At 41.7% G+C, this 13,793-nt stretch overlaps 1 protein-coding gene across 1 annotated transcript in view; it reads left to right on the top strand.

The window, feature by feature from the left end:
• The window catches only part of LOC136648280 (neural-cadherin-like), a 66,087-nt gene that overhangs the window by 21,723 nt on the left and 30,571 nt on the right, over positions 1-13,793 (top strand). The window contains exons 7-16 of the mRNA XM_066624396.1: positions 420-562; positions 2,037-2,209; positions 3,094-3,262; positions 5,037-5,207; positions 7,445-7,617; positions 7,740-7,907; positions 9,736-9,985; positions 11,180-11,307; positions 12,377-12,563; positions 13,592-13,735. Of these exons, the coding sequence (XP_066480493.1) occupies positions 420-562; positions 2,037-2,209; positions 3,094-3,262; positions 5,037-5,207; positions 7,445-7,617; positions 7,740-7,907; positions 9,736-9,985; positions 11,180-11,307; positions 12,377-12,563; positions 13,592-13,735 (1,706 nt within the window). The remainder of the gene's footprint in view (positions 1-419; positions 563-2,036; positions 2,210-3,093; positions 3,263-5,036; positions 5,208-7,444; positions 7,618-7,739; positions 7,908-9,735; positions 9,986-11,179; positions 11,308-12,376; positions 12,564-13,591; positions 13,736-13,793) is intronic.

Here is a 13,793-nt window from a genome sequence, read left to right as displayed (position 1 = left end):
AGATATTCAGTGACAAAGGGAGCTGTTGTCAAATGGCTGGTATTAAATAAGTCTTTCTGTATAATGGAACATTGCTGAACAATTTATTATTATTATTATTATTATTATTATTATTATTATTATTATTATTATTAACAGTATTTATATACCACTTTTCAACTAAAAGTTCACAAAGCAGTTTACAGAGAAAAATCAAATAACTAAATGGCTCCCTGTCCCAAAAGGGCTCACAATCTAAAAAGATGCAAAGGAATACCAGCAGACAGCCACTAGAACAGACAGTGCTGGGGTGAGGTGGGCCAGTTCCTCTCCCCCTGCTAAAAAAAGGAGTACCCACCTGAAAAAGTGCCTCTTACCCAATTAGCAGGGGTTATTAGCAATTTAGTAACAAGAACGCAATTCTTTTTTCTTTGCTTCAGTTATAGAACTTTCCTCTTGGAAGATGCTGGCCCTGGAACATTAGTGGCCACTGTCCATGCTAAAGATCCTGATGGAGACAGAGTCTTGTATTTAATTGCCAGTGGTAATGAAGAAGGGAATTTTGAATTGGATTGCCATAAAGGTAGGAACAGGCGTCGTATTCTCTTCCAGTAACTCACACGCATGTGTGATATTGTGCAGACCTTTGAATATCGCACTCATGTGGTTTTATAGGAATGCTTTTTAGACTGTTCATGCACTGAATTAGCATGCTAGGAATGATGTCCTGTAAAGCTTTCCTGATAAATTCTCCTAAAATATAGAATAGGGAAGCTTTTTTGGTCTCAAGTTCTGAAAAGTATTCTGTCCATGGTTCCCAAAATTTTTACTTTTGGTTTATTCAGGTTGTCACTTTCCATGACTCCTGGCTCAACACTTAGAGTGCATAACCACTGAGATTGGCTGGTGAGACCCATTCTTGCCACCATACAACCATCTTCTGAAATGTGGTTGGCAGGAATATGTGAAGAGACCTTTTACTTTTTGCACCTAGGATGTCCCTGGAATGCCCCTCTTTATTTGTGTTTCACAGTTTGGTCAAAGACCCTGCTATTTCAGCAAAGTTTTGAACTGTCTGTAGCTGTCTTGTCTCTCTTCTTTTTGTATTTGCTGCTTTTATATTGATTATATTGTCTTAAGGCTATTTTTTAATTATTGTTCGTTATCATAGACTACCTTGAATGTTGCTTAGAATTGGAAAAGTGAGATAGACATTATCTAATAACCTTTCTGCAAGGTTATGATGATTTTCACAATGTCCATTGTGTGGACTCTCAGAAATCAGTGTGGGCTGAATTATTCTGTATTTCTGGCCTGTAAGAACTTTGAAATAGAGCTAGATTTGCACAGTTCAGGGAGGAACTCAAACCCCCAAACTGGCCAGCGATGAAGCTGTTTCTTCTCCGGTGCCAATCTAGCTGAGGCTTTATTTTCCCCTGCCCTGAAATGAAGGGAAAACAAACAAGCTAGGAGAGGTGGTGGTGGTAGTAAACAAGATCTCCATAGCTGCAGGAGAGGCCTTTTTCTATATTCCTGGCCATATTCAGGAGTAGATCGTTTGCTGACTCACTTTCTTGATTCTAATTGGTCGTAATAATTGGGTATTAAACACTTCACACTTAAGGTGCCATGCTCTTGCTTGACCTGTAGATCCTGTCTCTTTATAAAACAAGCGTTATAACTTTTTGTAGATGAATTGTATAATCTATAATTGTATCAGCTATAATTGATAATGATCAGCCGTAAATTTTAGGCCTGTCAGGGCACAATCCAAATCCTTTACATCAGTACTTTCCAGCACTGACATAAGGGCAATGCAGCTCTGAGGTAAGGAAACAAACATTCCCCTACTTTGAGGAGGCCTCCGTGAGTGACATCCAACTGCAGGATGTGGCACATGTCCCATTGGCACCGCTATGCCAGTGCTGGAAAGCACTGACATAAGGGGTTAAGATTGCACCCTCAGTGTTCTTGTCTCACATCCATACATTGCAGTAGAACAGTATGAACTTCTTCTTTTTTCGTCATTAACTTCACTTTCCCCATTCCTAATCCAGGTATTCTCAGACTTCGCAGAAACCCTTCACCTAAACTGAAGGGCCCACAATATGTTTTAAATATCTCTGCTGTAGATGACAATTCCTCTAGGGGACCAAGTTCTCTCAGCAGCTTTTCAGAAGTCATTGTTGGAATTAATGACATAAACAACAACAAGCCTGTTTTCAGAGAGGTAAGCTGATTTGCCATTGTCAAAACCATTCTGTAATGTTTGTTCAGAGGCACTTCTATTCCAGCAGCTGCTTGCTTCCTGCTTGCAGGTTCTGCCTTTTCTGTTGCTTCCAGTTGGGTGTGGCAGCAGTTTACAGATTAGTAGCTTGTTAATCGTCCCTTGAGTAGCTCCTCTTATAGTTCAATTTCATACATATCTATTCAGAAGTAAGAACTATACCGTTTAATGGAGTGTACTTCTAATTAAGTCTTCTAGTTGTGGAAGCCTGTAGTTGTCTGTTCCTGTTAAGTGGGGCAGGACTTTATTTTCTCTTTATATAGCAAAGTAACACTTTTTGCTGTACAGTATAAGCAAAAGAAAAGAAACGAGAGGAAATCAATAAGAAACATTAAAAGGGGATTTTAAAAAAATTTTCAAGGGCAACTTGGAAAGAAAGCTTTTACTGTATGGTAAAGCAACCCTGAAAATCCTGACTAGCACTTTGCCTGTTTACACAGGACAGGCTGGTGCTGTAATTGTGCTTTAATTAAAAAACAAACAAGAAACCTCACAAAACTGGTCTGGGGCAAAAAAATAAAACCTCTGAAAAAGAGAGCACTAGGACACTTCTTATGGAAAATCCAGAGAACATCAGTGAAAGATCACTGACGTTCTTTGGATTTTTCATTAGAAGTGAGTGAACAAAGGGTAGTGATTTCAGACTGAACTGCTAGAGTGGAAGCAACTAGCCTTTAGTATGATTTTAAGGAAAATTCCAAACACTATTCCTTGAAGCCTTTGCTTATCTTTCTATTTTAACTGAAAGCCTTTGAGTAATGCTGAACCTTACTTGATAAGTAAATCATATGGTTAAACATGTAATCTGCTAATTACTTGTATTTTAGTGTGCGTACTACAGCGACAACACCTGGGTGCTAGAAAACCAGCCACCAGGCACCTTTGTCCTGCAGGTGGAAGCCTATGATGCAGATCTTGGCATGAATGGAGAAGTGAAATACGGTCTTATGCACAGAGATGGAGCTTCACCAGGGTTCAATATTGATCCCAGTTCAGGTCAGAACAGCTGTACTTGATCCATGTAACTGCTACAGTTTTAGTGTCTATATTCTGCTGAATCAGAACACTTTCACAGCTCTGAGCCCATTGGGATGAAGGAAAAACTGCTTTTGGGGGGGGCGATCAGGAATGGAGAAGTGACAGTGGGTGAGGGGATGCTTTACCCTTCCCCACTCCAAATCCCTACTGCTCCCATTGCTTTCCCTCTGGAGTTGTAAATGTATGCATTCGCACACTAAAAATCCTCTGGTGGGAGGAAGAGCTGTTTTGGAGTAGATAAAGAACAGGCAGGGGAGGGGTTGTCCATTTCTCCACTCTTGCATCTCCTGTGCACTCCCAGTGGAAGTTGCTTTTCTTCATTTTAAACTGGTTGTCAGGCTACCATTAGCTATATCTGTGTTACAACCTTGTATTAACACGAGAGATGTTCTGTTTAAAAAAAAAATCAAAGAAATTTCTTTGAATGCACCAGAATTCCTTTAATAATTTAATGGCTCCTGATGCATTTTAGTCTTGACTACTGCAGGTTCTTTTCAGTAAGTTTGTTATAACTTCTGCTAATTTTCTTCCAGCTAATTTTTTTGTGAGACCAGTGCCGTAGCTAGAGGGGGTTCAAAGCACTAAGTTTTGCAGGGAGCCTCACTGTAGCGTGTAAGCGACCCTGCCCCTTCGGAGCCATTCCAGGTATGGGTAGCAAAATAAAGGCATTCCTCCCCTACCTGGAATGGCTCCGAAGGGGAGGGGCTGCTTGCATGCTGCAGTGAGGTTCCCTACAAAACTTAGCGCTTTGCCCCCCCCCAGCTGCACCACTGTGTTAGACCTTTATTTTGAAGAACAGTCAGTCACAAACACATTGGAAGTTTGGGGACTTCTTCAGTACATTTCTGTATACTTCTATGCTACTTGCTATGCTATGCTATGCTTGCTTGCTATGCATAGCTTGCTATGCTATGGAGTATTGTGTCCAGTTCTGGTCGCCGCATCTCAAAAAAGACATAGTAGAAATGGGAAAGGTGCAAAAGAGAGCGACTAAGATGATTACGGGGCTGGGGCACCTTCCTTATGAGGAAAGGCTGCTGCAATTGGGCCTCTTCAGCCTAGAAAAGAGACGCCTGAGGGGGGACATGATTGAGACATACAAAAGTATGCAGGGGATGGACAGAGTGGATAGGGAGATGCTCTTTACACTCTCACATAACACCAGAACCAGGGGACATCCACTAAAATTGAGTGTTGGGAGAGTTAGGACAGACAAAAGAAAATATTTTTTTACTCAGCATGTGGTTAGTCTGTGGAACTCTTTGCCACAGGATGTGGTGATGGCGACTGGCCTGGATGCCTTTAAAAGGGGGTTGGACAAGTTTCTGTAGGAAAAATCCATTACGGGGTACAAGCCATGATGTGTATGCGCAACCTCCTGATTTTAGAAATGGGCTATGTCAGAATGCCAGATGCAAGGGAGGGCACCAGGATGAGGTCTCTTGTTATCTGGTGTGCTCCTTGGGGCATTTGGTGGGCCGCTGTGAGATACAGGAAGCTGGACTAGATGGGCCTATGGCCTGATCCAGTGGGGCTGTTCTTATGTTCTTATGTACTTTTAACTGTGAGAGGTACAAAGAAAATAAATGGTAAGAGTGGAAGACAAAAGGAAGCCATTTTGTGGAACCAAAAGTTTACAAGAGAGAAACATTTAGTCTTTACAGCTTGTGAAAACTGTAATTGATACCAAAGATGGCCCTGCTGTCTCCCTGATAGTATTGCTTCCCTTTAGGAGTTATCACTACAGCTCAGAGTTTTGACCGAGAGAAGCAGAGGACGTGTGCTCTTTCTGTAACAGCTACAGACCAAGCTCAGGAGCCACTAATCAGTGTGTGTCAAATCACCGTCTTCATTGCTGATGTGAATGACAATGACCCCAAATTTGAGAACAGCCGCTATCAATGTGAGTAGTCGCAGTAGTCATTAGTAGTAGTCATGTTGTATCCTGTCTGTGAAATCTGACGTAGGCTTGTGGAATACAGGAAGTTAAGTCTAGAGCAGTGATTTTCAATGTTTTTCATCTCATGGCACACTGACATGGAACTAAAAATGGTCAAGGCACACCACCAGGTTTTTGGCAATTGACAAGGCACACCATGCTGCCAGTGGAGGCTCACATCTCCCATTGGCCCTATTAAAAAATGACCTTTCCCCAAATTCCTGTGGCACACCTGTGGACCACTCGCGGCACACCAGAGTGCCATGGCACAGTGGTTGAAAATGGCTGGTCTAGAGGATAGAGCCTCCCTTAACCCGAAGATAACATCTGAAGGTTGCCAGTTCGAGGCCACTGGCAGCTCTGTGAAAGGCGAGACTTTGAAGCAGCTGACAAGCTGAGCTGAGTTATTCCACCTGCTCTTTGGTGTGAGAGAGTGAGTGAGTCTTGGCTGCCCTTCAAGTGAGAGATGAAGGAGCTGCTTGTCAGCCAGTGTGGGAGGCAACTGGGGACCAGAAGTGATACCAGACCGTGAAAGATCCATCTGAAATGTTGCGCGGTTCTTGAAAGACAGAACTTTTCTGTTATTGTAAAAATCCCCTCAGGGTTTTAGAGATAGCCTACCTATGTGAACCACCTTGAATAAAGTCGGAGGAGTAATCCAATTACCAGAAAGTGGTATATAAATATCAGTATTATTATTTTTATTATTACAGTGATGTGTGCTGAGGTCAAATGACACATGGCCTTAAACCTGCGAACAGATGGGCTTAAACCAGGAAGCGAACTCAAAGCAGTGGTAAGGGGCTCTGAACCTACTTGCGACTATGGCATGCTGTGAGATACCTTCCTTTTGTTCCAGAACTTGTCCTCTTAAAGCAGCTAGGTGTCCCCAATGTGGGGGGGGGGGAGGAATTTTCAGTGTAAAAATGGTGCAGGGGGAAGTGTTAACCCTTCCCCCACTTGCTGCATACGTACTATAGTTCCAAGATGGGTTGCCCTTCCTCAGCTGTATTGACACATAAAAGGACCATTTCTGGTTGCTTCCTGGTTTAAGCTCATCTATTCATGACAGATTTAACTTCAGGTAACATTTGGTCTGCAATCTATTCCTTTTACCCAGTTCACATATGGATACAGAAGGATAGATGCTACTTACACTACTACTGTATGAAGGCCACTCTGCACAGCTTAGCAGCTGAACAAGTGATACTTGTATCTTGTCTTCCCATTGCCACAAACTGTGGCAAAAGAGTGGATAGGGAGATGCTCTTTACACTCTCGCATAATACCAGAACCAGGGGACATCCACTAAAATTGAGTTTTGGGCGGGTTAGGACAGACAAAAGAAAATATTTCTTTACTCAGCGTGTGGTCAGTCTGTGGAACTCCTTGCCACAGGATGTGGTGATGGCGTCTAGCCTAGACGCCTTTAAAAGGGGATTGGACAAGTTTCTGGAGGAAAAATCCATTACGGGGTACAAGCCATGATGTGTATGCGCAACCTCCTGATTTTAGAAATGGGTTATGTCAGAATGCCAGATGCAAGGGAGGGCACCAGGATGAGGTCTCTTGTTACCTGGTGTGCTCCCTGGGGCATTTGGTGGGCCGCTGTGAGATACAGGAAACTGAACTAGATGTGCCTATGGCCTGATCCAGTGGGGCTGTTCTTATGTTCTTAACTGCAGATGATTGCAGGGGCAAAATAGTTTACTATGGCATGGCGATGCTGAAAAAAAATTGAGGTTTTGCTATCAAGTCCTAACCACTGTTTTAAGGGAATGATGCTATTTATTAGCCACGATAACTGAAACGTCATAGTTGAGATGCATTTCACTTCTGAGTGTGTTCGGGGCTGAATAGAAAACGAAGGCAATAACCTTTCATTTGGTTTTAATTTTACGTGTTTGCTTGTTTTTATTATGAGGTGCCCATACTGGGCAGAAAGGTAGCAGATTTTAAAAAATAATTGGGTAACCTTCACACCCTGCTTGCCAGACTCCAGAGACTAGATAAGATGGGCCTTTTGGCTTAACCCAGCAATGTAGTTTTATGTTCTATAAGTATAGATGAAAGGTGGAATGTATTGGTGTCCAGCAAAACATGTTTAATATTGCCGTTAGAGTTATTTCAACCAGCAAGACAGTGCTGTGACTCTCATCGCCAGGATGTGTTCAGAAACGGTGTACTTAATCTTTCCAAAGACTTCCTTCGTGAAGACACTCCAGTGGGAACAAGTTTTCTCCGCGCTGCAGCTCATGATGATGACCAAGGGGTGAATGCTGTCATCACATACTCCATGTTGCTTCAAGAGCCAGAATACTTCAAAATCAACCCTGGCACAGGCTGGGTATATGTGAATCATGTCATCTCCAAGGTACCTTCTGCTTATAGCATGTCACCATTTTTGCAGCTGGAATGCCTGCAGTATTTGCAGTCTGTTCTAGCAAATGAATGCTCAATTTTTGGCTTGAATGGCTGTTACAAATTGTTTTGTAGACATTCCAAATAAATAGCTATATCATAGCCAGAGATGGTGGGAACCGGAGCAGCTCTGTGCAACTTACAGTCACCATTACTGATGCACTTAACCAGGCACCGCGGTGGGAGAAAAGCATATACTGGGTCACGATCCCTGAGAATACTGTTCATGACACCAAGATTCTGGTACGCTATGGGTTTTTTTACATCTCATAAATGTTTTAAGTTGAAATATCCTAGTCTGTCCTCAGCTCTTTCTATATATATGACTTTCCAGATATGTGAGAACATGGATAGTATTATTGCATGTGTTGCAGGAAACTTTCTGTTATCAGCCTACCAGACTAAACAAGTTGTACCATTTGGACAAGAAATGTATAACCTCTAAATCTTAAATACTGTAGATCAGGGTGCCTAAACCCCGGCCTGGGGGCCACTTGTTGCCCTCGGGGGCTTCCAATTCGGCCCGCAGGAAGCCCCCAGTCTCCAATGAGCCTGTGGCCCTCCAGAGACTTGCTGGAGCCCATGCTGGCCCTACACAACTGCTTTCAGTGTGAGGATGACTGTTGAACCTCTCACCTGAGCTGTGGGACGAGGGCTTCCTCCACTACTTACTGTTTCACATCTGTGATGAAACATTGGCAGCAAAGGAAAGGCTGGCCTTGCTTTGTGCAAGGCCTTTTATAGACCTTGAGCTACTACAAGACCTTCATTCATTCGTATAATTTCCACCTGTAATATATTCATTTATGTAAATTTATTCAAATTTAAAATGTAAATTAATTCTTTTTTTTCCTGGCCCCTGACACAGTATCAGAGAGATGATATGGCCCTCCTGTCAAAATGTTTGGACACCCCTGCTGTAGACGTAATAATTTGGAAGATCCTCCTCTTTCTTTAGTTCAGTGTATATATCAGTGTGTTACATGACTTCAGTTTGTACATTATTATTTTCGTATGTTATATGATTGTGTGGCTTTCTCAGGAAACAATTCACTTTTATGGCTTCTTACATTCACACAGATACAGGAATTGCTACCCTGTGATTGTATGTATGTGTTTCACAATATTTCTGTCTTGTTCTTCAAAGTAGCCTACAGGAGAAAAAATTTAATATTAAAATACAATAAACTAAAAAAACCTCTAATAGGACATGGTTTGAAACATCAATGTATTATCTAGAGTTCAAAATAGAAGATAATTCACCATTAAAATGCAGCACCAGAAAACAGCCCGTTGAAATTATTATCATCATTATCGTCATAATCACTTAAGAATATTTATGTACCGCTTTTCAACAAAAGTACCCAAAGTGGTTTACAAAACAAAATAAATCAATAAATGGTTCCCTGTCCCCAAAGGGCTCACAATATAAAAGATGCAGAAGAGACACTAGCAACGGCCACTAGAAGAGATGCCATGTTTGGGTGAAGAGGGATATTTACTCTCCCCTTGCTAGATATAAGAGGGCACAACTTTAAAAGGTGCCTCTTAGCCCAGTTAGCAGGAGCAAAATAAATATGTTTTGGTTGCCTACTGAGAGGCAACTAGTGACAGAAACAGCTAACCAAGTGAGCTGCTGAGGTGAGTGGAAGAATATGTTTTTATCTTTGAGGAGGAAGGCAACATGTTACATCACAACTTAAAATCACCTCCCATTTCTTGGCTTCTAGTTCTTTTGGTAGACTGTGTCTGATGTACTTTGGCCATGCCATGTGTGCAAATTAATTAGAGAAGTTGATGATAGGCATTGTTAGTGGAACAAGAAGAAGGGGTAGGCAAAGAATGTGCTGGCTTGATACTATCTAAAGAGACTCAGATGAACATCCAGCAATTGAATGAAGCTGTACTTGATAGGGTAGCATGAAAAGTTCTCACCTATAAAATCACTGAGTTGGACACGGCTGAGTAGATAAAACACAACATAGTTCTTTTGGTTCACCCCCCCCCCTTTTTGTTCATGTAATGCAATTATACCTTCCCACTTTTTGCAGTTCTGTTTGTTTATTTTTAGACTATCAAAGCCACATCTCCTCTCGATGATCCAAGGGTCACATATAGCCTAGAGGAAGGTCAGGTTCCAGAGACTAACATGCCTGTCCGTTTCTACCTCAAACCAAACAGAGCAGATGGATCTGCTTCACTTCTGGTTGCTGAACCACTTGACTTTGAGACCACCAAGTTTTTCACGCTGAATGTAAAGGCTCAAAATGTGGCCATGGTTCCTTTAGCATCTTTCACCACGGTTTATGTTAATATATCAGGTTAGTAGTTATGTTTTTGAAAGGAAGAATTCCTTATTGGATGTATATTGAGGGGTTGTTGACTTTAAAAATGGTTTTCTCTATTTTTTTAAAAATCCACCCAACTGGATTGTGCTTGTTTGTTCATTTATTTAAAAACTTTTTGAGCTACCCTTAAGTATAAACTCCCATGGAAACACACAGTTACAAAGACAGAAAAATACAGTAAAATTCAACAAGTAAGACAGTATAAAGCACAAAAACAGCAGGTGAACTATGCAGTAACAATTAAAACCTGCTATTTAGCATGCTGTGAATACAACTATAAAGCGAATGTATGGATAAATGAAATCTTTGCCTGCCTCTGGAAAAGACATCAGAGCAGGCACCAAGGGAGCTTCTCTGGGGAAAGCATTCCAAATGTGAGGTGCTATGACTGAGCAGACCCTCTCTCCAACTACTACCTGCCTAAGCTTGACTGATACGAGGAGAAGGGCCTCTAATGAAGATTGTGAGTTGAGCAACCTCATGTGACCTGCCCCTTAGGAATAGAGTGGTCACTAAATTGAAATGTAGTTAATGATTTAACTTTTAAAAGCAGTTTGGTGTTGAAAGAAAAGAACTTGGAGTGCAATTCAAAAGCATTTGGTATTGATGTTTACGTTTTTACAAATGGGCTGCCCGTTCCATGGTACAGCAGTGCCAAAATGGCTGCCACTGTATCCTGCAGGACCAGGGAGGCAGCCAGAGGCCTCTTCAGGGTAAGGGAACATTGGTTCCCTTACCTCTTGTTGGAACCCAGCAGCCCCTGTGTGTCTACTCAGATCTGTGCCAGTTCAGTCACTGGCACAGAACTGAGTAGACCCATGTAGGGCTTTGAGGTACAGGATGGGGAATAGAATCCGAGGGCAACCTCTGCTGCCGTCCACACCTCTCTCCCAGACTTGAACTGCCCTGTCTGCCCACCTTCTCCCCCGTTCAGTTTCACCCCCCCTCCCTTTGCCCTGGAATGCCTCCCTGTTACTCAGGAGGGAACTTACCACTGCTGGCTCCCAGCAGTCATCTGAGTGGTGCAGAGGCCCAGCATCCATTGGCACTGACCTCCCCGTCGACATCACCTCCATTCTCCTGGCCATTGCTTTATGATAATTTCTTAGTAAAACACTGAAGTACTAAATTAAAACTGAGTTGCTAAATATGCCTATTGTTCTGCAGATGTCAATGATAATGTTCCATTTTTCACATCTTCTACTTATGAAGTTTCTGTACCTGAAGGAGCAGATATTGGTACTTCCGTCATACAGGTTTTAGCTACTGATTCAGACTCTGGACTCCATGGAGAGGTTTGCTCTGTTTTTGTTCTTATTATAAGTGAGATAGGAAGACATAACCAGTTCCTGCTTTCCCATTTCCCCTCAGGGGCAATGTTATTGTTTGCCCAGCTCAAGGTTTTTGTGCAAGAGGCTACTGATAGTCACCTGAAGTGTAGCATGTATATTATCTTGGACCTTCACAGCAGCTGCCATCTTTTGCACGGGGTAGAAACATGTTACAAGTGTCATGCAGATTGAATGGAATTATTTCTATCCATAATATAAGTCTTGCCTTCCTTAATCTGCCATAATTATTTGGAACCCTTAATTTTTCAACAATTAGCATTTTAGGTCAACATTTTTTTTTTAAAGAACACAATTCTGATGTATATTATACCAGGTTACCAGTAAGGAACAGTTGGCCAGCCAGTGTTTTTGTTAAGTTAATAAGCAGGTAGACTTGTTAGTGGTTCTTAACTCCCTGATGGTTCTGAATAGAAGCTTATGTTGAAGCCCTGAGGATCTGCCTGAGAGGAGGGGCTAAGGTATAAGTTGTTGTCTTCTTGAGTTCATGAGCAAAACAGAAGGCAACATGAGCTGGCAGATTCTGGAAGAAGACAGACTGACATGAGATTTAATGTAAAGCTAAAAGAAAGAACTGCCAGCTGGCAACTGCAGACATGCTTAGAAGATGCATTTAGTTGTGGTTGCTTGCAGGAGCATGCCGTGTAACCATCCAGATGTTCAAACCTTTATGTTTGTCAATGAAGTAAAAAAAGACAGCACAAACCCCGAGTGATCTCCAAAGGAAGCCTCAAGGTCCTGGAACCTTCTGGAACAGTTCCTATGTGGAGAAGTGGGACGCAAACACAAAAACCGTTAAACCACATAGAAATGGAATTTGTACAATGAGAAATGTTTGGGGGCTGTTTAAGTATGAATTCATGTTGTTGCACAGGCATGGACAATATGGTCTCTCTGACTTTTATTTCTCCATTTTACAAAATAGTGATGACCTGTTTTCAGGTTGTCATGAAGATAATCTGCAGATCATAATTATAGAGCATAAAGCCTCACTTGGAATATTCCCCAACTGCAGGTCCACTATCTAATGCTGAAGGACTCTAGTGAAGATTGTCAGTACTTTTCCATTGATCCCAAGTCAGGCATCATTTCCACTCAGGCATCTTTTGATAGAGAGAAGAGAGAATCATACTTGATTGAAGTTCAGTCTCAGGATTCTTCCGAATCAGCCAGGCCTGGTCTACATGGGCAACCTAACACAGGTAACCTCAGTAGATTTTGTAACCAGGGTCTGAAGCTGAAGAGCTAAGATGCACCAACCAGCTCTGTTGAAATTGCTGGATAGAAATGGCAGAATCTTTTGTGTAATTTAACAAAACAGAGCATTAGCTTGCACCGTCAGATAAAATATTTGCAGTAGTTTCAATGAACTGTTTCAAAAACTATTATTAAGAATATTTGCATATACTGTTTTTTCAACAAAAAGTAGTACACAAAGTGGTTTACAGAGAAAGATAAATCTAAGTGATTCCCTGACCCCTGGGCTGTCGCAATTTTTTTTAGAAAGATGCGGAAGAGGCAACAGCCACTCGAAAGCATGCCACACTAGGGTGAAGAGAAACGTTGCTCTCCTTCTACTTAATTTAAGAGGATACCACTTTAAAAGGTGCCTATTTGCCCAGTTAGTAAGAATACCTTACTGACATGCACCCAGGGATAGGAGTGCTCTTCCTTGCATTCTATTAAAAATATAGCTTTCTGTCTTCTTTTTAGTGCTATAACTCTTGTTCAGTGTTGGTATACATCTGTTGTTGCTTGTGTTCATCTCATTGCAAATTCCCCCCTCCCTTGTTTCCCCCATTCATTTTAGCAAAGGATGGAGGACTTCCTTTGTAAAAGAAAAAAAAAAAGCCAGAGCTGCTGGCTTTCTAACTTTTCTTTAACCTCTCTTGATAGCAGGGAAGGAGTGTCAGAGTGGCTCTACCTGTCTTTTGCCCTCACTGATTTTTTTGTGGTACTCTGGTACTGTGGGGAGAAAAGATGACTGGCTGCTTGAGAGGAGGCTTGATGTCCCTTTTTGGTTTTTAAGAAGTTAAAGAAAAAGGGGAGGAGCCTATGTCTATCACTTTGTAAGGCAAAGACCACCATCCTGAAAATGAACCCTAACTCTTATGCAGCCTTAACCTTGTGTGTCAGAAAAGCCCTATGTTTTTGAGTTTCGAGTGCTGTGGTAAGGTTGCAATATCCTAAATCTCTAGAAACAAATAATTTGTTGTTGCTTTTTTCTCAGACACAGCTTATGTGAGGATTTTTATTAGCGATATAAATGACAATGCTCCTGTTTTCCCACATTTGGTGTATGAAATTCATGTAGATGAAGACCAGGACATTGGGTCAGCTGTTTTGACAGCAACTGCAAATGATAAAGATGAAGGTATTGAATCTGCACTCTCTTTATTGTGTTGCATAATCTTGGCTGAAGAATCTCAGAT

The sequence above is a fragment of the Tiliqua scincoides genome, chromosome 4, assembly GCF_035046505.1.
Source record: "Tiliqua scincoides isolate rTilSci1 chromosome 4, rTilSci1.hap2, whole genome shotgun sequence".
In the NCBI taxonomy this organism is placed as follows: domain Eukaryota; kingdom Metazoa; phylum Chordata; class Lepidosauria; order Squamata; family Scincidae; genus Tiliqua; species Tiliqua scincoides.
This window is presented reverse-complemented; position numbering and strand designations above follow the sequence as displayed.